Genomic DNA, 25,050 nt, shown 5'->3' with positions numbered 1-25,050 from the left:
GCTGTGGGAATATTCCTGTTTCCTTCATTCCCTCCATTTCTCTCTCTGTCTCGCCATCTGAGAGGAAATTTTCCCATACTGGACTTGCATGCAATGCGTTCTGAGGTCAAACAGCGTTACTTTGAGGCTGCGCCTTGTTTTACAGCTTTGTTTGAATATACAATTGAGAGGAATAGATTTTCTGCTCTGAACAAAAATAAAAAAAAATGTATGCACTAAACAAAAAGTTTTTGCACTCTGAACAAAAAAGATTTTATGCTCTGACCAAAAAAAAAACCATACAATTTAACTTTGTCCACTTAGATTACTTAGAAACTTTATTTGTGGTTTTAAATCCGTTTAACATCAGAAACTCGGCTTGCCCAGTCAAATTGGATTTATTTTTCTTTCTTTCTTTTTAAACATTTTTCTTCACAATTTGTAACAAACACAATGTTGAATGAATATCAGCATGAAGGCAGGTCCAGTGTGAAGACTACCAGGGCCTGGTGCAATAAATGGAACGTCTCAGCTCGGGAAATTACCCACAAACCTTCATGCTGTCGCTTTTTCCACCTGATTAATATCTCTGGCTGAAGTCATTTCTCAAATTCTTTAGTAGAAGTAGCGACGGCATACCAAAGTGTCTCACTCTTTTCAAAAGTCCATTTTCCAGTGTGTTTAAGAATCAAAATCAGTTTTAAACAATTTCAGATTAAATTTAATGTATTTACACACAATAAGATTTTTCATCGCTATGTGCCTTGATGTCCTCGACATTTCTTCCACGTTTCTCAGTATTAAATCAGATTTGCCTAGCTATGTAAACAAAGTCCGCTCAAGTGAACAGTCAGGGGATTAATACAGAGCAGTGTTTCTCAATCTCCTGTTTCTAACTCACCCAGTTCAATCTGGTTCAGGCTTGTCGATTAGCGGCTGAGTGAATCAGGCGAGTTTGAGGATGGAAAACTAAAACGTGCGGGGCGATGGTCCTCCATGACCAGGATTGAGAAACACTACTTTAGATGACGCGGATACGTTAGAGAAAACTCTTCAAGCGTATTAGTCCTTTTGCAGAGTCTGAGTCAAACTGATACTGATTGGGTCATTTGCTATTTGGTTTGGTTTGAGTCTGCACATGATTAAAGGAATCAAAAAGCAAAAAAAATAAATAAATGAAATCACCCAAGCAAAGAGAACACGGAGAACAACATTTTGCGTGTCACATCCATTTTTTTAAAATCTCTTTTTGATCCAAATCTCCAGAACTCGTGGCACTTCTGCAGAGCTACAGCTCTGTCCTTTGGCTCAGTTTAGCAACTCGCATCTATAAAAAAATGTTGCAAACCAAAACACATGGCTGTTTGATTCACATCCTGCAGCTGAGTCGATTCAGAGTCGAATCAGTTTCTCACTAGAGTTTACTTGGAAGCACTACTGAGACCATTTCGCTCTGGGACCTGAGTGTGATTGCTGTGTTCTCATCTGCCTAAAGAACCACATGGGGCGGAGAACACACCAGGGTTCTGTTCAAACGGACTAAACATCTGTTCATATGTGAAAGCGACCTTACTACAGTGTAAGTACTACAGTGCAAGTGTAAGTACTACAATGCATGTACTACTGTGCGGTGGCATCTCATGATGTTTTGTTACATCTCTCTTTTGAGATTTTTCCACAGTCTGGTGTCTCACATGGAAGCAAAATGGCTAAACCTTCCAGTAGATATCTACCTCCCGAAAACGAGAGATTAGATGGAGAGCTTTCTCTAACACACACAGATATTCAGTGAACAGTGAGTAAAGGTGGGGCTGCGGTGGGCTGTTTTGAGGTTGGTGTGTGTTTGTGTTAAAATAATGGTGTGTAGAGGAGCGTAATCTCCCCTCTGAGCTGCTATCACGTCCCCCCAGATGGCAGCCGAGTCAGATTACCACACGGAGCCTCGAGACAGCCCAACAATGAGACGGGAATTTAAAACGGGAACAAATCACCACACCAAGCACCCCCACACTCACGCTGTACTAAAACTTACTCAACCGCATGCATGCACACACACACACACACACACACACACACACACACACACAGAGAACTGGGCTTTCCCAGAGGGGTTGCAGTGGGTTTTAGGGAATTCTGGGCAAGGCTGAGAATGGGAACGAGAACTCTACAGTAAATCTGATCTCACTGAGTTCACACCCCCCCAACTTTACAGCACGATGGCTAGAGGGACGATTTAACATACAGACGTCCTGCAGTGTCGCCCCAATTCGACACGTTTTTAAATGGCCTCAAATTCCTTAAAAGCTCTTTTTAAAATTACTGTGCATGAAAGTGCACAATTTATGTATCACTAATTTAGGTTATAGGATTTCATACCATGGTCATCAGTCATCAGTCGGCATTTTATAACCTTAAGCGTGGAAAATTGTTCGTGTGTTAATGCACAAATACTGCAAAGAAAGTCTACATAGCCTTATGATAATAACCTGCCTGTACTGATTGCAAAGGGGCATTTGGTGTATTAGGTTTCATTTATATTCCTCCTGTAACACAATTGATCAAATGGTGTATGATAAACTAATAATTGTGGAAAGAAAAATCATTTTCCCCCTCCTTCACTGTTTCAGACATGCGAAATTTTTTGTTATGGCCCTAATTGTGCTTTATGGATATATATATTTTTATCTGTTTACATAATTTTTTTTATCGATTACCTGATTTGTGCAGGTCTCTTTTGTGTGGAAAGTTTTTTCTTGATGTTTTTTCATGTGTGCAACATCAAATTTATACCTCGGGGAAACAGGACATGATTAAAGGCAACAACAGAGTTCCTGGACTGTGAGCAAATGAAAAAAAAAAAAAAAACAAGCATGACTTGTTTGTTTGCACTGATTTAAAATAAATGACTCTTAGGGGTGTCAATAATTTTGGGACATATTTTAGAGATAAAATGATTGAGAATGAATGAGAATGATTTTGTTAGAATTTTTTAATTCTACTTGAATTATTGTGTATATTGTTTATTTTATTTAATATTTTTTTATTAAGGGTGCCAATAATTCTTATGTATTGTATTGTTTTCCTTGGAATTGTATTTTTGTAGAAAAATTGCAAACCAGAGAAACAGTTTCTTCCTTTTCACTTCAACACCTTGGAGATGAAAACTTTGACACGGAACGAGTTATGTGATTAATGCATACAGTATGTGGCAGATTGTTGAAAATCTTTAGTGTGTCGTCTCACCTCTTCCGATAATCTCGTTAACGTGTAAGAGCAGGTCTTCCCTGGCGATGACGACATGCTGCACCTCTTTCAGGAGCTCAGGGTGGAGGCTGCTCAGGTCCACGGGTGCAGAAACAGGCAGGAGCGGAGAAGACAGGTCTCCTTCCGCCCCCAGCACGGAGGACAGGTCCATGTGTGCGTGGACGTATGGGGAAGGACGACACGACTCACTCGGAGACATCGGTAAGCTCTGGTCTGTGGGGTCAAAAGGTCGAGAGGTCAATCACTGGCTCACTAAAGCTTAAGACTACAAGGGTCAGCTAAATGAGCTGAGTTGTCTAAGAGGTCAGGTAATTACAACAACTACAAAGGGAGAGGGGGTGAAACTCGAGACCTGGCTTTTTTATTTTTACGGATGAGAGGCTGAAAGAGAGAGTTTTTACTCCTTTGAGAAACGAGAGCAAGGGAGCATGCAAAGAGGAGAAGGAGGAGGAGGAGGAGGAGGAGGAGGGAGAGGATAAAAGGTTTTCTGCTGAACTGTAGAAACGATCCCTGCTGGAGCAACATGATGCAAAAACTGTTTTATTTTGAGCAGAAAGCAGCAAAGGCAGCAAAACGTACCCTCAAGCAAAGTGGTTCTATAGTCCAGAGACTCGTGAGACACCAATTCGTTAGTGGGACTGACACTCCTCGCGTTTGCCAGCATGTCCAAGTGTGGAATGTGTGCGCGGCCGTCATACCAAACCATCCCCTCAGCTAAATCTACATGCAGATACAGAGAGAGAGAGAGAGAGAGAGAGAGAGAGAGAGAGAGAGAGACAGAAAGAGTTTTTTTTTAAAGAAAACGAGGACAGGCCGCTTCCCCATGTGCTCCTGCATTAACAGTCTAGCGCAACCCAGAAACCGATGCTTCTCTCTTCTCTTCTCTCTGTCTCTCTCTCTCTCTTGGGGCAACACACACTATTATTAGAAGGTCTTCCTATTAAACAACGTGCTCTCATCCAGAACTGAATCCAATCTCAAACAACAAGCACGGCCAGTGAACATCGCTTGCAAAGAGAAGCGCACACGATTGCGCGAATACGCACCGTCGATGTGCTTCTTCCTCTTGATCCAGGCGAAGAGCGCGAGCATTAAGAGCAGCAGGATGGACACACACACCACGCCGGCGATCAGTGGCCTGTAGTCCTGCTCCTGCGCCAAAACCACACGGCCCAGGATGACCGAGGACGAGGCCTGCATCCACTGCAAATACATCGCCATGCAAATAAATCATCTACACATGCATGAACACAAGTTTCCCAAATGCTAATGCATAGTTTCAAAATCATTCAAAATTAGAAATCTTAAAAGTGTGACATAGATTAGAAATGAATTTTTTTCATAGATACTCCTTAAGTGCTGGAACACTGAATGAAATGGAGATTATGTAGAAAAATAACACAGCTGTGACACCTATTTGCAATAAACAATCCAAAAAAAAAAAGGTTCTCAAGAAGGCTTGAAGACACTTTTATGCTCATGTATGTTTTTCCACACTCCAACTCCACCTCTTTCCTTAGCTACGAACCTCGGTTATGCATGTTGTTTCCTAAGCACTGATAAAGTCTCTGTTTTAAATGGAAAAATGTGAATTTACAACTCAAACATAAAGTTATACAATCCCAATCAGCCATTCGAGAAGAGGTAACCATTTAAAAGTCATGCTTTTGAGTGCGGAGTTATGGTAAACGGATTCCACTTTAGCTATTTTTAGTGAAGTATTCCTTAAGTTGTATATGTAAATGATGAAGTGGACCGAACAGCGGATGAGAGGTATAAGAGGTAAGAAACCGCTTGAGAATAAAGATAAGTGTGGTGTACATTCACTGCCATAAATCTGGTACACTTTACCTTGGCAGTTACACTTAATGCTTAAACTCTACTCCTGTAGAGCCGCAGTCTGTATATTTAAACCTGCTCCACACTCCAAACCCACTTGAATCAATGTATTAAATAATTTTTAAAACTTATCCCACAGCGCTGTTGGATTCTCGACTCTGATTGGTCGGAAGGTGTTGGCTAATTTTCTGTAACAGCAGCACTGACAGTAGTTCAGCTGCAAATCTAGAAGATTTTCTTCAAGAAGAAGAAGCTGCAAGGCTTCTTCTTCTTCCTTCTTCTTCTTCTTCTTCTAAATCACAAGTTTATATTACATTATAATGCAATCGTTCTAATACTTTAGAACAATCGTTTCCATAGTAACAGCTCAATCATAGGAACTTGTGTGGTGGATGATCCAAATACAAGGATTTTTTAAAAAACTGCAGTTTTCTGTAAGGAGACATTTATTTAATATTTACGGAAGGAGTCTCCAGTGTCAGCGCTTTGTAACAGTCAGAGGTAAAGCTGGAACTTTAAGTTTTCTGACATCTTCAGGACCGAGGAGTTTACGCTTCGCAGTTTCTCAGTAACATGATTAGCTGCTTTTGTTAACTTGAGGAGAGAGAAAAAAGAGAAGCTGATGAGGGAAAGGCTGTTTATAGCTGCTATAACATAAAAAACTAACTTGTTTTACAGATATTCCACAATATTACATGTAACTATAAATGGATAAAAAGACTGACATTCTATAATAAATATTAAGTAGAACTCTATTCCAACAGTGTCGATGCGGATGCCTCTGCCGCCGTAGAAGTGTAGCTCTTCTTGTTACTAATCTGTATGCCAAAAATACCCTTAAAATGTTCGGGAACAGGAAGGAAGCTACTGAAGAAAATCTATTTCACACATTTGACCTTGCTGTGACCTTTACCCTGTTTCCAAAATCTAATCGGTTCATCTGCTGGATATAATAATAATTCCAAATAAATCCTATTTTGAGAGATACGAACGAGAATCTCGGACAGACAACCTGAAACTATAATGCCTCCAACACCTAGTGGTTTCAAAAAATCGCAATCGTTAGGAATTTGCTGCGGTGTAAGAGGAATGAAACACTACGGAGCACATTGTTATGGGAAAATAATCAACTTTGGGTTGTAACAGTGGCAACAGGTAACTCTGCTTTATCACACCACCCCGTCGTTGACTTATTCCGTGCTAGTACAGTAGGAGAAAATGTGACTCCCCTGATTCTGACCATCATTTATCTCCTCCCCCATATGAAGAGGAAGCATTCATTCACTCAGAAATAATTCAAAGTGGTCAAAAAGCACACACGCTTGCTAGCAGGACAGGAAATTGGATTAGAGTTGGAGCTTCCCTCGCACTGGCGAGACGGTTATTGAGTTTAGGCTGAGACGTGCGTTTTCTCTCACTGTGGTGCGATGGGGTCAGATTAGAGCCTGAAGTCACACTCATGCTACCACTCACTGAGCGTCCAGTCTCCGCGCTGCATCATATCAGACCGTCAGCGGCCCGAAGAGCGATGCTGTGTTTGTGGATGGAGAGGAAATACGAGCCGTCTTATCAGCATTGTGTTCTGGGTTCATAAAACAACAATGAAGCCCCCGTGGAGGGAAAATTAATATCTAATATCCCACTCTGAAAATATGATCGCGCTAATCTGGCCCCATCAGAGTGTGAAACTGGCGAACAGCGATAAAGAGGCGTCTAAAGAGGAGAGAATCGGCGGTGTCGAGCTTCTCTCACCTCCACCTCGAGCTCTCTGGTGGCGGTCTGGAGTTCAGAGGGCACTGTGCACTCCAGCGTGTTTCCCACCAGAGCTACACTCTCACAGGAGCGATTCGACACTCGCAACACCTCTCCCTTCACCGCTTCCACGTCCACACGAGGAACCTGCGTGCACAAAACAAGAGAGAAAAACACACCGAATTAATCACTGATGCATAAATAGGTAATTAAATGATAACAGCGTTTCCTGTAGTGTAGCCTGCAAAAAAAAAAGGATTGATAACCTGCAAAAAACCCTGAAAGATGATTCTACGATTCTAGAGGGACTACTGAGTCCAAATATTATGTTTTTCTCCATTTTACAAGTCTCTATTTTCAAGTTGCAGCCTGAAAGTCACTTCAGGAGCAGTGATTGCATGTAAAAATCAATACAGCTGAAGAGCAAGTATTAAATTTTAGCCCATTTCTACAAGTTTTGCAACCCTATACTTAAGTTTATACTTTTCGTAGGTTCAGTTTTACTCTGACGGGAGAGTTTTTGAGAACTAGCGCCCACAAAAGAGGTCAATTAACATATTATTTTGCATGCAACTTTTCATTCTCTGTGAATTGCTAATTGTGTGTGTGCAGTTAATGAGATTAGTTCAAAGATATGGGGAGGGGGGAATCATTTTCTTTTAAGTTGACCTGCTAATCTAAACGAAAACTATAAACTCAGTCAGACTCTGAGCCCAGAGAGAGAGAGAGAGAGAGAGAGAGAGAGAGAGAGAGAGAGAGAGAAAGAGAGCAGAAGGCAATAAAGAGAGTGATCACATTCTTTGCATGACAGCCTGGGCTTTGCAGATTGGACACACTGTTCACTTCTGCACCTGTTCCCATACACTAACAATCAGCCAGCGACCCGATAGAAACAGACAGGCAGGCACACACACACACACACACACACACACACACACACACACACGCACTCACACACGCACTCACACACGCACAGATTTCTGGACAAAGCTCCAATAACTCACACAGTTTTTTATTTCCCACCATTATGGCCTCGTGCAGTAGAGAGTACATTTTTCTCCATTAATGGTTTTCTAAAGCCACATGAACGAGTGCTGAAGTCTGCTGCTGTACGGATTCAGTCTCCCTGTCCATCTCTCCTGATCTGTTCTGGTCCATTTACAATCTCTCAGATGCAGCTCAAGCTGCCAAGTTCTATTTTCATTGCTATAGAAAAAAAAAAAAAAACGCTGCCACGGACCACCACGAATGCAAACAAACAAACTGCATGGGAATGAGAGTGCACAAAAGGTCTCTAATGGCTAAATAAATGAAGACTGCTGTAGTTCCCATTATCATAAAACATGGACAATCAGCAAACGTGTGTGCTAAATGTCCCCAGAATAATAGGAACACATCGCTTGTTTTTATGAGAAAAGTGGTGGTTTATTTTATTTTAAAAAAAGAACAAAAAGAGCCGAATGATTTACTTTTTGGTTCCTGAGATAAAGTTTAGGGTTAAAGTGCATTATTTAGTTGTGTACCTCACAAAGATGAATTACAAGTAAAACCCCTGTATCTCCTGTTACAGTTCCCGCAGTTTCACTTACCCGCCATTGATTGCAGTCCAAAAAAATTAAAACAGAAAATTCCAGAAGTACAGTAAACATTCATAATTTAAACTGTGCGCTGTTCTGAGTAACGTGATGAAATCTCGTGCGGTGATGCCTGGGACGTTAATCATCCCTTTGTTCAGCGTGTCCATGCTGTATACACTATCCAGCTGTTTTATATATATATATATATATATAGAGTATATAGTGTTCACTGCTATCCACAGTTTCAGGCATCCGCTGGGGGGCCTGGAACCTAAATGTCCCCACGATATCTCAAACACAGGCAAATTCAACTAATTCAAATTCAATTTCCCTTTATTAGCTTGTTATTAAACAAATATACATTTATGAAGCCTAGGTCTAACTATTTTTTACTCATTTCAAGCTTGAAATTGTCTTATTCTAGTGCTGGATAATTCTGTTTACTTCAATCTGCCAACACAATAAGACAATTTTCAGCTGGAAATTAAAAATATGCCTAGAAAAAGCTTAATCGTCAATATATTCACTGTATTATAATCTCATAATGAGAAATATTAGATATTTTTGCTAAGATATTATTTTTTGCAGTGTACAAAAGAATATTTAAGAGTTTTGACCTTGGCTGTTCCCCACAAGATTTTTTTATTTGTCTGTAAATAAACTGCAGGATTTATTTAAAAAAAAAAAAAACTAGAATGTTTCCTTTCGGTTACTGAGGTTAAGGTTAGTTTTAGATTTAGGTGTAGCAAAGCATTAATTAGCTGCATTATGTATGAATCATGTCAATGAAAGATCCTCACGAAAATAGTAAGACAAACGTGTGTGTGTGTGTGTGTGTGTGTGTGTGTGTGTCTTTAAAATGGCCTATGCAGTAAACATGGAAGGTATTTGATTCTGGAGTCTCGCACTGAGAAAAAAAAATAAGTGCACCCCCACCCCCACCTCAACAGCTGCACTTAACCAGTGAGTGGTAGCTCCAAAAAAATAAAAATAAGTAAAAAATCCTCCCGTGGTTCATTGTTCAAATGTTCATTTTTTCACCCTGTTTCCGTTGCTAATGTGAAGGATCTCACCATTAATGTGTCAAAGGCTGGAAGCCTGAGGAGCTGTGAACAATAAGAGAGATGGAGAGAATACGCAGGTTAGAGGGTCAGCTGGTCTGCAATAGGAAACGAACTGTGTTTCCTGTTTGGTCTCAGTATTGTTTCCTTCCACTACACTGAGTGCACAGAATCGAGGTGGTTTTGTGTCTACAGCAGGGTCCAAAGGTCTAACAGCACACTGGAATTTAAATTTTTTTCATCTGGAAACTAACAAAGTCTTAGAATCTTGAAATGTTTAAAATAAATGAAATGAAATATTCAGTATTTGGAACATTCAATATTTGGCACTATTTCTAGATCACTGTTCAAAAGTTGAAGCATGTTTGTGATATTGACCATGTTACCTCCTTGGTAAGGTTTTTTTTCTCGAGACTTATCTCTTCCGTTGAAGAATGTTTTCAGATAACACTCAGATGGATCTGATCTCAAACACTACACTTACACTTTAAACTTCTGGAGTCTGTGTCAGCTCGAGTGCACGCTGTCACTAACACAAAAACAGAGACGTCCCAAATACTAAGAAATTCTGAAATTCATGTTCATACTGTATTTCCAAGATTATAATATAATAGATATATAATATAATAAAAATGTAAGATGATATAATTTGTAATAAACAAGTTTGCATTCAATCAGAAAAGAATGCAAAATAAAAAAAAAAAAAAAACTTTTGGACCCTACGGTATGTGTGTGACTGTTCCTTCATGTATGAGTGACGTGACCTTTTTTAAGAACCCTCATATCTAAGTGTTTGTGTGAGTGTATGTGTGTGTGTGAGTGTGTGTGTGTGTGTGTGTGGTGGAGAGTGGCTCTCATACCTTAATCTCCAGCACACTCTTGCTGCCTCTGGGAGTAAGAGTGGGCTTCTGAAACTCCTCGAACTTCGGGTCCTCCACGTAGGTCAAGTCATACTGCCGTGTCGAGAAGCCGTCGAGCACAAACTTCATCTTGGTGGCGACTGGAGGACGAACGTTGAGGCCCTTCAGTGAGGGAGTGATACACACGATGGCCAGTTTATCTTCACCCTGCGTGCAGGTCTGATACACAAGTGACACCATCACACTGTGTCCCAAACTCACAATCAAGCAAATTACAACTACAACATTATGAGGAAATAGTCCTCACACTCTGCTGATTTCTTACCAAAAAGGGTCTTTTAAAGGTTAAAGGTGTGTGATTGGGGGTGGACGAATCATAAATTCATTAGCTAGCTAAGGTTCTTGCCCCTGGCTCATGTTGTGTTTCTCCAGAAGCCTAGATTAGCTAGAGTAAAAAGTAACTAGACTAAAAACTAGACCTAAACTAGACTATAAAGCATTAGCTGTGTTAATTTAACCTCAAAGTAATTTAACCAGAAAATCTTTGTTTTTAAAAATAACTATAGCCTGGGCTAGTGACTTGTCCACCCCTGATGGTGGAACTTTTTATCCTGACAGTGTACTCAGAGTCGGCGACTTGCATCCAAATGTTACATCAACATTTATGTTGGGAAAGTTCCGAGTATTCAGAGATGGGTTATGCACCTGCTTAAGTTGATTTTCTGATCTTCCCATTCAGATTTTGCAAATCACCTGTGTGTAGTTCACACCTATTCATAGACTTTAAAGATACAATACTATTAATTAATTAATATTTGTGTATTGGATATTGGTCTCAAATGGAAGTCAATATTTTTTTTGCTTGAGTGTATTTACAGCCCAAAGCAGGGCTACTGCTCCACAAGGTCAGAATCATACATAACTGAGACACTCCTCCACTTCCACCATTAAACTCCACCTTCTAACTTCTGACAGTTACATCTGATGCTGCGTTCGACTAAAGCTTGTAACTCGGAATGTCTGATATGTCTAGCAAAAACCGAAGAAAACACCCCCTCATCTTGGAAAGTCAGGAAGGTCTCCTCGACCCCGAGTTCAACACATGATGTCCTGTCAGCATTTAAACAGAGTTATACTGTAAATACTAGTATCTGCTTTAAATCAATCAACATCCAGAATTATTAGTTTGTTAAATCTATAACACTGATTGTAATTTCACTGTTTTGAGGAGGAAATTATACATCTCTCATCAATTAGCTGGCTAGACTGTTCCTAACAAAAGACGAACATGAAGTCATCCGTGTTTTTCCCCAATTTGTAGCTTGAAATTTAATTCCGAGTTAAGTCGAATGCATCGTGAATGCAGATGTGCGCAATTTCTGTATTAAATCCTCACTATTGGTGCTTAACTCAACTCTGATGTTTATTAAAGACTGCTCTAAGGCACACTGTTGTCAGATTACATGCCTCATTTACAACTGAAAGTGTCCTGGCAGAGCAACCACTCCTGGACAAACCACTCTGATTTGACATCCTGATATAATCGTATACTTCCTAGTGAGTCTCTGGATACCCCTTCTGATAGAATAAAAGTTCTGAAAAGTTATGAAATGATGCAAACTCTGCAGTACAGTGGAACCAGATGGAAATCCCATCTTGCGCGTGTTGTAGATCAGCAGTGTTGGCATGTGCAGGATGATCTTTAAGAAAAAAAGAAAGTGCACAGGGCTCCTTTGGAGACTTGTGGTCTTTACTCTAATATGTGTGAGTTATGATTTGGGGGCGTAGCAGATGCCTCCATCTTTTGGCAGCATCTCCGGCCCATCATGCCTCCTGTCCAGGCTGCATGTTCCTCAGTGCTGGCTGTTAGCTTTACTCCTGTCATCTTTATGTCACTCATGCTTAAAAGCAAAGTTCTGCTTTCTTGCCATGTTTTCAGACACATCCTGTATGGCTTTGATGGGATTATATGAAAATCTACAGAGGTGATGATGGCGTTCCAAAATAATCACAAGGCAGGGTTTCAGTCCAGATCTCTGGGTCTATTTTGGCTGGAAACAAGTTTATCACTGCGGTGGGTTGAACTCCCCACGGGCGACCAGACCATGGTAAATATTTACAGTACGCTCAGAAACACTGATGTAGCGTATTTATCTACCACACCAAAGAGACAAACATGACCTTGAGTGGATAGCGGAACAGAAGGTCAGGCAAAGTCCGGTGAAAATAGCTTCAAGCTTCAACAGTGTTTTTGTGTCAAATAATTTTGGAAGGTCATTTTCTTATTTAAACACCCTGCAACAAATCCTGACAAAATTCCACAATATTTTAAACTCGTTGACAAAAAAAAAAAAAAGAAAGAATTTTTTTTTCTTTGTAATTCAAATGGCTCATTAATCTGAGACGTGTTCAAAGCTTGCTTCTTCAGGTTTGTTAATATTGCTAACAAATAAGGGAAGCTCATAGCTACTGCTTTAGCATTGTTCAAGCTGCACGTCTGAATCATCACGCTCGTGATGAAAGGCATTTTCTGGCTCAGTAATATCATTTGCAAACAACAGAACAAATTCGTTCAAATTGAATCAAAATTAAAACTATGTTAAAATTATTTTATCAAGGAGATGCTGAATTCTCAATTCTGATTGGTCAGAAGGTGTTGAATTTTCTATAACAGCAGCTCTGACAGTAGTGCAGCTGAAAGTCTCAGCTTTATATGAATGTGCTCGTTCTAATATGTTAGCGTTTCTATGGGAACAACTCACACATGAATGGATTTACAATGTAATTGTTGGTATGGTGTTGATGTTTGTATAACATTTATGCGAGGAGTCTCCAGTGTGAGCGTTTTGTCGTAAGAGTCAGTGGTAACACTGTAACTTTAAGTTTTCTGACATCTTCGCATGTTTTTGTTTTTATTAACTTCATGAGGAAATAATGCATAAAATAATGCATTACACTGTGAAAACCAAACCATGTTATGTCATTTCAGGAATTTTTTTTCTTTAAGAAAAAGTAGCTATTTCCTGTGACCCCCATTTTCTCTCCTCGCCAACTCCCGATTGAGCAATATCACAGATGGAAGGTAAACACACTCACCGCCTACTGCACACACACACACACACACACACACACACCATCATCAAATAACTACTTTATGGAACAAAATCCATGTGTTTCCATAGAAATAAGTCAACCTCTTCTTCATGTAATATACGTTTAGCATTTAATTGTCTGGATTAAGCGAAAACTGCGTCTCTCTTGGACAAAATCTGTGTTTAACTGTAGAAAGGATTAAGTCTCACAAATGGATTTGTGGTTGAATAACAGCTGCTGAAGAAAAAAGACAAAAGAAGAAACAGATACTGAAACGTCTCGAGTTTAAGCCCAGGGCTTCTATATATGGCCTCAAAGGGAGTTATATGAGAAACTTTATAACAGCATGCGGAAAATTGTCAGTGTAAGCATACACTTAAACAACACCAACTCGCACAGAAAGACCAGAATTTAGCACAGATACTCAGATCACTATCTAGAAAAATGCTGCGCGGAATACGACCATACGGCGATGTAACCTCGGCGATATCCATCATGAAGATGTTCTACGCATGGAGATTAAAGCAAATGAGTTCCAGACAGCCTGCAGATAGGCAGGAAAAATGATGAACCGGCATCACTGCTTTCTGTAGTGCATGAACATCCTGTTCATGAAGGATTCTGCTGACAGGTTTGGCTTGTATTATTGTATCCTAAGGTTTCTGTAACCTGTAATCAGACCTGCGATGATTCATAACGGCGTCAAGGAAACTTTTACACCAGTCCTGGAAAGACGCAGCATTGCACTTGATTTAACTCATCAGACAAACATGTGGCGGCCTGGGAAAGCCTGTCAGATGTGGCTGAATTCTGGGAAGGAGCCAGAAAAAGACCAAAAAAAAAAAAACCTCAGGTTTTGGCTGAAATTTGTTTTTTTCCTACTTTTAACATACCTTGGCAGCTCAACATTAAGAAAACATAAATATATTTCACCAAAATCTACTTGTTTGTGTCTTTCTGTAAAAGGTCAGTCTGCATAAAGATGGCTAAATCCTCGCTAGCTAATCATGATTTTCTCACAATTTGATGAAGGTGCTTTAGCGAAATGAATATAAGGGTAAACAATTCAGTTTGTGACCAGATACTGACTGTCAAAATGTCCGGCATGCTGCTGCACCATCATCATCATCCTCAAAACAGAGAAGAGAGAGAACGCTTACACGCACTGTACATATGACACCGGACAGAGTTTTAAAATGTTTAAGAAATTAATAAGATAAATTTAGGCAAGAGAACAGAAGTGAGTGGATGAATCAGTGATTATTTTTAAGATTATTATTTAAAGCTTGAAATTAGTACAGATGTTGGAATCTTATAACAGAAAATACTATATAAATTTGACTATATTCTAGATAAAACTTGCTTAGATGTTATTTTTTGCAGTGACTTTGGTGTGTTAGAGTAAGAGATGTGTAAAGACGTGTGAGTTTTGATCTATCAGTCATAAACTTCAGAAAAAATCCAGCATGTCATCAGTGACTGAAGAAAGCAAGGTGCTGGGTTTTTTTATGTTCTCCTTCTTCACAATGATGCATTTAGCAACAAGCTGCAGCCTGTAAAAATGCCTTTAATGTTGGTGGGAAAGCCGAGGACTGGCTGAGCCCTGGATTTAGCTGAGATTGTAGTTGCAGATATGGAGGAAAGCTCTTCAGATCCCCTCTCACTGACTTCGCTGGGGTCCGACGTGGTCCTTTACTTGATTTCTTCTTATTATTATAAGACGATGCAGAGTACGCTGATAGTCATCTCCTGTTCTTCATAAAAAGGCTGTCATAAACCAGAACCAAGCTCGATCCCACAAGAAAGAAACTTGAAACCGAGGACCCCGAACCCAGAACCGCACTTCTGTTTCCGCCATCGTTGAACAAACCTCGATGGATTCACTTAGGATACGTGACTCAGACTAAAGGCATGAGAAGATTTTTTTTTTCCACACACAGCCTCCTAATAAAAGCACAAAAAAACAATAAAACACTTGTCTATTGGACTGCACACTGTTTATGGTGAAGAATTTACAGTGCAACAGCTGGAGGAACAGTTTGAAATCGCTATTAAAGACATAGCGGCTTCTGCTGCATGCAACTACAACATCCTGTCTGATTCGTGTTCATCGTATTAAGAACGTAATCATGTAGAGCAGAGGTATTCAACTAGAATTAGTGCAAGTCCAGCTACATAAAATTCCATGCTGATAAAGTTCGAATAGTTACAAGTCACATTTTATTGCTTAACCATTAATCATTCTGACAGTCTGACAATCTGAAGTGGTTATGTTTTGTTTCATACATGCATTACCAGTTCTGACTAACGCCACGGATTCTGAACAAGAGACGTCTGTTTCGAACTTGAAGCTGGAATAAATGCACAACTTCTGTCAGAAATGACCCGTCTTGGCTTGTGTTCATGTTTCCCAGCACAACAAGCACTAGTATCCATGTCATTTGTTTTCAGTTCTCCATGCGCTTCTGTTGTTGTTTTGGTTTTAGTTTCGTTCTCCTACGCTACCAGTTCATTGGTTTTCATTAGTTCAATCGCAGTGTATATTTTTCCAGTTTATGTCCTTGATCATTGCGTATTCTTGTTTCTCAACAGTCCAGTTACCTTTGTGTTTTAGTAGTATGTTTTTAGTTGTGTTTTACACCTACGCCTACATTTTTATTAAAAACTTCATGTAGTTTGTACTTCCTTGTTTTGAGGTACACTACATGGCCAAAGGTGTGTGGACACCTGATCATCATCACCCATATGTGGTTCTTCCTCAAATTGCTGCCACAAATATGGAAGCACACAATTGTATAAAATGTCTCTGTATGTTGTAGCTTTACAATTTCCCTTCGCTGGGAGCTAAGAGGCTCAAACCTGTTCCTGACCTCACTAATGCTCTTGTAGCTGAATGAACACAAATCCCTACAGCCACGCTCCAACATCTAAAAAGACTGGAAAGACTTCGCAGAAGAGTGGAGCTTATTATTAGGAATAAATCTGGAATGGGATGTAAAACAAGGCACATATGAGTGTGATGGTCAGGTGTCCGCATACTTTTGGCTATGTAGTGCATCACACTTCTCTGTCAAATCTTTATTCTTTAAACATTCTGGGTTTTTTGTCGAATTCTTTTAAACAAGCCACATCAGCACCACTAATCAGACTAGAATAAAAATCAGCCTGTAAAAGCCGTCTTCTGGTAAATAATTTACATGAACACAGAGGATCTGCTACAGAAACTGAGCTGCTTTGTGCCTCTGAGCTACAGGCGTTTTTTTTTCATACTCTTCTCAGCCCTGCTACAGGGTTTTCCGAGCTCTCAGTCCTGAGCTAAAGCACAGTATCTTGCACTTGATCTCGTTTATTTCCTGAAATTCCTTTGTCTATTTTACAAGAGCAACACCTCATACATCTTGGTATTCCGGAGATAACAGCATGTTCTTCTTCTTACAATCTGATGTGAAAATGTCTCTTGGAACTTCACTTTGGTGACTGTGATGAAACATGAGATGCACTACATTAAAATTACCATAAAAATGAGCCTGAAGTGAAGGTCTGGAATTTTTTGGTTGTGAGAGGGCACGCTCGTGCAGTTATTAGATACTACAGTTGTCCTGAAACACTGTTAGGAAATCAGATTTTGCTTGATGATGGCTATATGAAGTCTGTACTCTGGTTTTTCCATTTCCTCTGCACGTTTGCAGCTCCAGCGTTTTTTGTGTGTTTTCTTTATTATTTCCTCTCACAGTGAGATTAATAACTTTAACACCTGTGAGATGTGTGTATTTGATAGTGTGTGGGCACGGTGTAATATGGACTCACCACATAAACCTCTTTGTCCTTGGTGAACGGAGGACCGCTGAGGACCATCTGAGGTTGCATGGCTGAGTGGAGGTAGACGCCAGACGCTATCACTGTGCTGCCTCCACTACACACACACACACACACACACACACACACACACACACACACACACACAGACGAACAGAATGAACAAACCTGCTGCCGTACACATGCACACTTCCTGCCACCCGACCACCAGACTCGTAATGCATCCCAGCGCCCAAATCATTCACAATCTTCTCAATAGCTCATTCGCTCTCTTTCTCATTCTCTCTCTCTTTATTCATCCCTAGAGGTATTTTACTTACTTCCCCTGTCTTACCTCACCATCACTCTTAGCATAGTATTTTCCCTATAAACCCTCGCCTCCTTCACAACCATTTGTCCACCTGTCATCTGCTCATCCGTGCTTAGCCTTGCTTTGCCAGACTTTTTTTTTAATCTCTTCTAAACACCCACTCTTTCTTTTACAGCAATCTATTTGCCCAATCTCCTTCTGCTCTATCTCCTCTCATGCTTTTTCTTTTACCCCTTGTTCCAGTTTCATAAACTGTCTGACCTCTGTGCACGCATGAGGCAACTGAACGCATGTATGCACTGCCCCATGTTTGTTTAATTATATGAGAAATAAAGGGGTACAACCACAGGGCTAGAATTAAAAGGTGAAAGACACGTAACATATATACTCCTGTTTGGTGTTTGCTGAAGGGTATGTTTAAGACTCAGCAAATGTTTTTTTTTTCTGGTCTGATGAGACCAACACTGAGCTGTTTGGCCTTGGTACAAAGCTCAACATTTGTAGAATCCAATACGTTGAGAACACCATATACACAGCGAAGCATGGTGGTGGTAGCATCATGTTGAGAGGTACTCTAAGCCTCTTGGTTTGCTTCTAAAAACTTTATTCGGTTATATATATATAACTTAATTTGGTTTTACTGCATTTATTGCAGTTTTTGCTTTTCTAAAAGGCAAAATGTTCATCATCACTGATGTCCCGTTGTTTTCTGTTGGATGTTAACCGCTCCTGTGTGGGTGTGGGTGTAGCAGGAGTGGAGTGTGAGACACACCTGATGAAGGAGCGTGTGGGTTGCACATTGTGGATGAGTGGATCCTCATTGTAGGTGTAGTTGGCCGGAGCTTGAAACGTCACTCCGTCAATATGCAGCTGCACCTTGTGCTGGGAAGGCGAGTCCTGAGATGGAGTCTGACATGTCAGCATGTTGGCTGATAAACTGGGGAGGGTGTCAAAAAAAACACACCATGACACACACACACACACACACACACATATACACAGTGAGACAAGGTACAGCAACTTTCTGATTATAAAGAGTTTTTAAAAATCCACAGACTCACCTCTGAACCACACAGGTGCCACTTCCGATCGTAACCTTTCGCGAGCTTCCACTGTTCAGGTACGAGCCCTTAATGGTCAGCATGGTTCCGCCAGATTTGGGACCAAATTCGGGAACGATTCCTTTAATAACAGGGTTCTGCACAAACGAAGCAAAATACAAACGGCTCAGTGTGCTAGCAAAAAAGAGGTACAATCACTTGTTACTGTATGAATTTTAAATATTATCTTGCATTCATCTTTTTCACTTTATGAACAGGGTTCTGACACATGACATCGAAGGAAAATTATTTTCATATTTAGCTTCTTGCTGTTTTCTATAGATAGAAAAAGAAGAAAGAACAGTTATGGTTATAAATAAATTGTAGTTATGGATATATTTCTTGAATCTATGAGAGACAAATCCTTAGTATCATTTGAAACAACATTAGTAACATTTGAAATTGTGTTGCCATGGGCTTTTCATTTGCTGATTTAGAGCAGAAGTACTGGATCCTTTCTGCATTTCTATCCTCCAAACCAACTCTTACAAATAATGTCTTTTGTTGTTTCATAATAAACCAAAATTAGCTCATTTTAAAAAAGTGATGATGAACTTTGAGCTAATGTTGTGATAATTATCACTTCCAAAACCTAACGGATATTTCATCATTTCATTTTCCATGACTTTTCCAGAATTTCCAGGACAGTGGGAACGATGTTGTTGTTTTTGAGGACGCTTACCACGAACGAGAAGCCCTCGAGCTGTCCTTCCTCCTTTCCGCTGTGTACTCTGACTGAGTGATCGGAATTGGACACGTTCACATGATCCAGGCTACAAATCAACCTAAACACAAAGACAAAAACATCTCCCATGACTTAAGACAATAAACAAGCTCTAGATTGTAGCAGACTCATCAGCGCCACTAATTTGCTCATTACAACCGTGCTACTACGCATAAACACTGCAGCTCTTCTGTCCGCAAAGTTTCCCGCGTTTCTTTTAACAATGGGACAGCTGTGGACGGTCGTGTCTGGAAGCAAGAAGGCTAAACGGACTTTACTGTATTTATGTGGAAAAACCCTTCACACAGTGAAATTTTGTTGTCCTGTAAAACGCAGTCTTTCCTTTAAAATTACAAGATTACAAACTGGATAAATCGGGTTAAATCCCTCAACTTGGATAACTAAGTACACACACACTAACAATTTCTCCTATTTCCTTCTAGATTTATTTTTCCTCCTAATGTCTCTAAACACATGAGAGGCTGGCTCTGATGTGATCTTTGCAGAAAGCCAGAGGTTAGAAATGTTGTTTTGGTGAAATATATTTATAGTTTCTAAAAGTTGAGGTGTCAAAGTGTGACCAATTTTGACCCAAAACCTGATTTTTTCATCTTTTTTTCTTTTTTGCCGGAATTCAGCCACAGTGACATAAGACCAACTGTAATTAATAAAGCACCTACGGGGCCAATTTAGCATGTTATAATCAGGTCGAAATACTAAAAAGGTGGCTAGGTGCTCCTGTAATAGCTACACAGTAGGGATAATGATGGGATATTACGTAAACCATGTTAAAAAAAAAAGATTTTGGTTCATTAACTGTTATTTTTAATATTAGTAATGAGTTTGTGTGTTTGTTTTCCTTCATCATTAACTCACCGATGACTGCTGATGTCTTTTTCCGTCAGCCTGCACTTCGCTCCAGCCACGGCAACTTCAATGAGCTTGGCATCAAAGCGATCTTTCTTACTGAAGCCAAAGTTTTTGCCACAGATCGTGATGTTGGTGTGGCCTTTCAGTGGAGCTGTTTTAGGAAAGATCTAAAAAAAAAAAAAAAAAAAACTCTTTTCTGCCATCCCAAAATAAAAGGGGGTGATTAATTTCACAGTGTGGCTATTAGAAAAGCAGAGTGTGTTCCATTGTGAAGAAAAGGTCATGAAGCTTTGTATTATTAGCTGCTTGCTTCTCAGGAAATAATGACTTTTATATATATATAAAAATCCCACTGCTTTCATGCTTAGGTACTCTTTCAGAGACTTCTTTGTCTTCTCTGATCTGAAGAACATTCAAGACAAACGTATACGTGGAGAAATTAAAGTACTGTACACCCATTAACACTTTCTGGTATTAGAAATCAATTACAACCTTTAAAGCAAGGCCAAAGTTCTCTAAAACCCTGGCGTCACTGTTTTTTTTTTCCCCCTGATAAAACAGCACAATGTTTGAAGCAGCCAAAATCAATAAAGGTCAGAGTTTCAGAGTTGGTGGCCCGTTTAATTTGAAAGCACTTATTCTATTAGCTTGATGCTATTGTCTAAAGTTGTAACCATGGCAACCCAGTTTGAGGTTTGGGCAGCGCAGTTACCTCAGAGATGAGCAGCGGGCAGGAATCTTGGCTCCAGCTGGAGTCGGTGCACTGAGGCGAGCGAGTGCAGAGGTTCCTGTTCCGGCACCATCCGCAGCCCATGAAGGCAGGAGCGAGCAGACACGAGCTGCAGTTTAATAACTGCTCACAACCGGGCCCGATTACAGGCACCTTAGATACCTGCGAAGGAGAGAGAGAGAGAGAGAGAGAGAGAGAGAGAGAGACTTTTAGAAGCCATTGTATTATAAAAAAAAATAAACCATGACATTCTTATGACGCTAAATATGATGATAGTAATATTTTCCTATTAAATACTATATTAATAGAAAAAACATATAAAAAGAAAAAACAAAGAGAGGGGGAAATTAATAACTCTTTGGGAAAATATTTAATATGAGCGAAGTGGACTCAATTCTTTAATTCAGGCACTTTCTCTCTCAGAGCCGATTTCCATTCGTTCATTTATTAATTGTCAAGCAGATGAAGGAGAGTGACCGTTACCACTCCAAAGTTGATTTGTTTTCCTTTAACAGCAGGTCCTGAAGTGTTTTATTCCTCTTCTAACACAGCAATTTGCCCACGCTAATATTTTTTCATTTATTAAAGAACATGTCATACTTTTTATCCCTTTATAGTTACATTTAATGTTGTGGAAGTTAGTTGTTGTTACCACTTATATCACATTATAGCAGCTATAAACAGTCGTTCCCTCATCAACCTCTCTTATTTCTCTCTCTTGAATTTAATATTACAAAAAATACGCAGCTTGTCATATTACAGAGAAACCATAAAGCGTAAACTCCTCTGTCCTTAAGATGTCAGAAAACTTAAAGTCACAGCTTTATCTCTGACTGTTACAAAGTGATACTGGAGACTCCTTACATCATTTTTATGTTACTATATTGTTGCTACAGAAATGATAAAGTATCTTGAATAAAAGAAAAGAAAACTCACCTAGCGTAAGGTTTACAGATGTGCACTGAAACCTCACACTCACAAATGATCAGTGGGGAAAACTTCCCCTGTTTCCCAACAGAAATGTTAAACCCATTAAAGATCTTTCACCTTATTTCCTGTGACCAGCAGTAAGGAGGCGTCCGGACTCTGTGGAGACAACACAGCGACTTCTGAGGAGATAGGGAGCGTGTCCAAGAGGAAGTTCACATGCGGCTCTGTGTTGCCAAAACGGGAAACCACCACCTGCACAAAACGCCAGCAAATGACATGAATGACCTCTCGCAGCCAAGGCTTTTGTTGTGGAGACTGGAATGTAATAAAGCACATTTTCTGTTTACCGTAAATGAACTGTTGATGCCACGACATTATAAACCAGATCGTTTAACTTCTTGTTTATAACTGCAGAAGGTGATGTAAGTGTTTTTCAGTGAGCTGTGTCTCGTCTTTGATTTTAAGGCCAAAAATAAATGTCCACTGTATCCCAGGCTACTACATAAATCATAAGCAGGTTGTAAAAAAAAAAAAAAAAAAAGAAGAAGAAGAAGAAAAAGTTAAATTACAGATTGCGCCCTGAAACCTTGCTCCGGAGAGATTTAAAATCAAAGGGTGGTGTAATCCAGGGAAATTGTAAAGGGTCATGCTCCGCTTGCTGCGGATCCTGTAATAACTGCTGTTTCGCTCTCCTTCAGGGGAAGATGACGGATTGAAGCATGATGACTACGGCTGATGGCAGGGAGTGGGAGCAGACAAAAGCCATGGCCCGAGGCGAGAGAAGACGTAAAGGCTGCTGCTGATGTGGCATGTTGGGAGGTGTCAGAACACTCGCTCTATCTCCATGCACCTGGACTAAAATTTATCATCCCGTGGTTAGGCTGCAATTACAGGCCTCTAAGCTAGGCCAGGTCTGAATAGGCCATTACAGAGTGTGCTCTGCTAAATGGCACATGGAGCTCTGCTTTAACACACCTGGCCTGAATGTGTGGTGAGGTAAGAGTGGTGTGTGGTGCAATTAGTGTGTAGAAAGTGTGTGTTAGCACAAACAGTGTGTCTCTCCTGTGGGAAAGTCTGTTGTAAAGGCATTTTGCCTATAACTCAGAGAGGGTCCTGATGTTAGCATTCCATCAGGGTATTGTACGCAATGCTTAGTGAGCTGAAGGAGTGTCTGCTCGGTGCTGACAGGTAGAAAATATCAGAGTGAAGAGGAGCGTCACGCTATAAAGGTTTGTCAACAGTTTGACACATTCATTCAACCGACGCACTTGTTGATACCAGACACATGGGAGGAAAGGAGGCTGCTGTTTGTCTAGGCTTCTTCTTTACATACAACATACACACATATACACATACACAGAGTATGATGAATCGTTAAAGTTAAAGCAAAAACATCACTATTATCAGACTGTTCTGTTAGTGAAGTTAAATGCTAATGACGTTCATCAACGTTCATCAAAGTGACACATCCAAATGAGTGCCTTGAATGATTCTTTGGTGTGTGTTCCTATCTATCTGTTCACAACTTTCTTCGTTCTTACCTGCAATTCGTTCCCATTTACTGTCTGACGTGCAAAAATGGAAAAAAAAACTTATAACGGTGGTTTCGTCTTATTCTGACATACACAACCTCTCATTAAATGTGGATGGAAATGAAGAAAAATAAAACTTGGAAGGAAGTAGCATGGATCGTTGGTGCCTGTGGTGACGGCAAGTATCACGTATATTTAGCTAGCTTTGCTAATCTGCCAACAGTGTTAGTGAAAAGCTGAGCACAATAACATGAAAATCAAGCTTAAAAACATTTTGAACCTAAGTGGTGTGTATAAATTGTATAGTGGGCTGTAGGTGCTACATTTTGGCTACTACTGTTACTGTAGCTGGCTACAAGCTCATTACAAGACACAAACTACAAGTGAAATGAGCCACATCTGATTTGCTAGTGTGAATGGAGGGTTAAGTATCTCAACAAACGTAACCAAATCCTTGGATAATCAACAAAGCATCTAAATTCCACGCTGGAAATAATCAGTCTGATCACAAGGCACATCAAGATACAGACAATACAATGCTGAGCGGCGACACACTGGTGAGTGTTTCACACTGATTCTGGCTCTCCGTCTCTCTACCAACACACACTGTCAGAGTGCTCGGACTTTCAACGCACATTTATGGCAACCAATCTCCTCTTTTTCTCACTTATTCTGTATCTTTTCTGGTCTCTGAGTGGGACAGCTGGTCTAACGCCTGCCCATTCCCAGGCCTCCATGTCAATACAAAAAGGGGAAGAAAAAGCTGAGGGGGAAAAAATGTAAAAAGAAAAAAAAAAAAAAAAAACAAGAACCAACGACAGCTGCAACCGTTCCAAGAAAATGCCGTGTGAGGACATGTCATCGAAGCCCAGTGCTTACTATTAACGCTCCGTTCTAGTTCTCTACTTCATTTCCGTGCAGCTGTCACCCTCTCTCTGCACTACTCATTTCTCAAAAAACAAAAAACCCTCTCCTAGCCTATATACACAATGTTGAATAGAAACATCTAGAAGGAGGCTTTGGTTTAACCAGAAATAGCAAGTGTGTTTTTTTTTTCTTGCCAGAGTTCTGCTGATGAATGAATACGGGAACAGCGGAGTTGGTGAATTAAAATACACACACGCTGATTCTGGTCTGACGTTCGAGTTAACGCTGATTAGCGACTAGATCTGTTTAAGCAGATGTGTTATGAGTAGGCTCTTCTGGTAAAGCAGTGCGGGTCAGAGCTAAATGTGGCACAAACAGGAAAGGAATGTGTTCTTAAACCTGGCCCTGGCACCTGGACGCTCTCTTCCAGGCCATTTTCACTGGTCACGTACTAGCATCCTGCCCAGTCACAGCACACACACACATACACACACACACACACACACATACACACACAATAATAATAATAATAATTCATTCATTGTTAAAATGTATTTTGGGAAATTTAGTCCCCATAACAAAAATTATTAATAGTAATTATCATCAAAGTAATCCTAAAGAATGCTTATAATTCTCACTGGCATTCAAGTTCTGGTCTGAACTCGCTCTAAATAAAATGCTTTTATTGCTTGTTTTTAATTTCCTACATGTTCGAGTCCAACAGATTTTGTGATTGTATTTGTCTG

The 25,050-nt window shown here is 40.0% G+C and overlaps 1 protein-coding gene across 2 annotated transcripts in view; it reads right to left on the bottom strand.

Annotated features, from left to right (window-relative positions):
• Positions 1 to 25,050, bottom strand: part of met (MET proto-oncogene, receptor tyrosine kinase) — a 58,878-nt gene that overhangs the window by 12,599 nt on the left and 21,229 nt on the right. Inside the window, exons 4-15 of one of the 2 annotated variants that reach the window (XM_026946633.3) lie at positions 22,023 to 22,157; positions 20,958 to 21,137; positions 20,252 to 20,412; positions 19,334 to 19,436; positions 18,613 to 18,749; positions 18,324 to 18,488; positions 17,233 to 17,338; positions 10,333 to 10,551; positions 6,835 to 6,981; positions 4,290 to 4,446; positions 3,823 to 3,963; positions 3,223 to 3,456 (exon numbers count right to left, since the gene is read on the bottom strand). In XM_026946633.3, the coding sequence (XP_026802434.3) occupies positions 3,223 to 3,456; positions 3,823 to 3,963; positions 4,290 to 4,446; positions 6,835 to 6,981; positions 10,333 to 10,551; positions 17,233 to 17,338; positions 18,324 to 18,488; positions 18,613 to 18,749; positions 19,334 to 19,436; positions 20,252 to 20,412; positions 20,958 to 21,137; positions 22,023 to 22,157 (1,885 nt within the window). The remainder of the gene's footprint in view (positions 1 to 3,222; positions 3,457 to 3,822; positions 3,964 to 4,289; positions 4,447 to 6,834; positions 6,982 to 10,332; positions 10,552 to 17,232; positions 17,339 to 18,323; positions 18,489 to 18,612; positions 18,750 to 19,333; positions 19,437 to 20,251; positions 20,413 to 20,957; positions 21,138 to 22,022; positions 22,158 to 25,050) is intronic. The other variant, XM_026946634.3, reaches the window with a different exon arrangement.

This window comes from Pangasianodon hypophthalmus, chromosome 7 (assembly GCF_027358585.1).
Source record: "Pangasianodon hypophthalmus isolate fPanHyp1 chromosome 7, fPanHyp1.pri, whole genome shotgun sequence".
Lineage (NCBI taxonomy): Eukaryota > Metazoa > Chordata > Actinopteri > Siluriformes > Pangasiidae > Pangasianodon > Pangasianodon hypophthalmus.
Note: the sequence above shows the minus strand (reverse complement) of the source record. Positions and strands in the feature narration are given on the sequence as shown.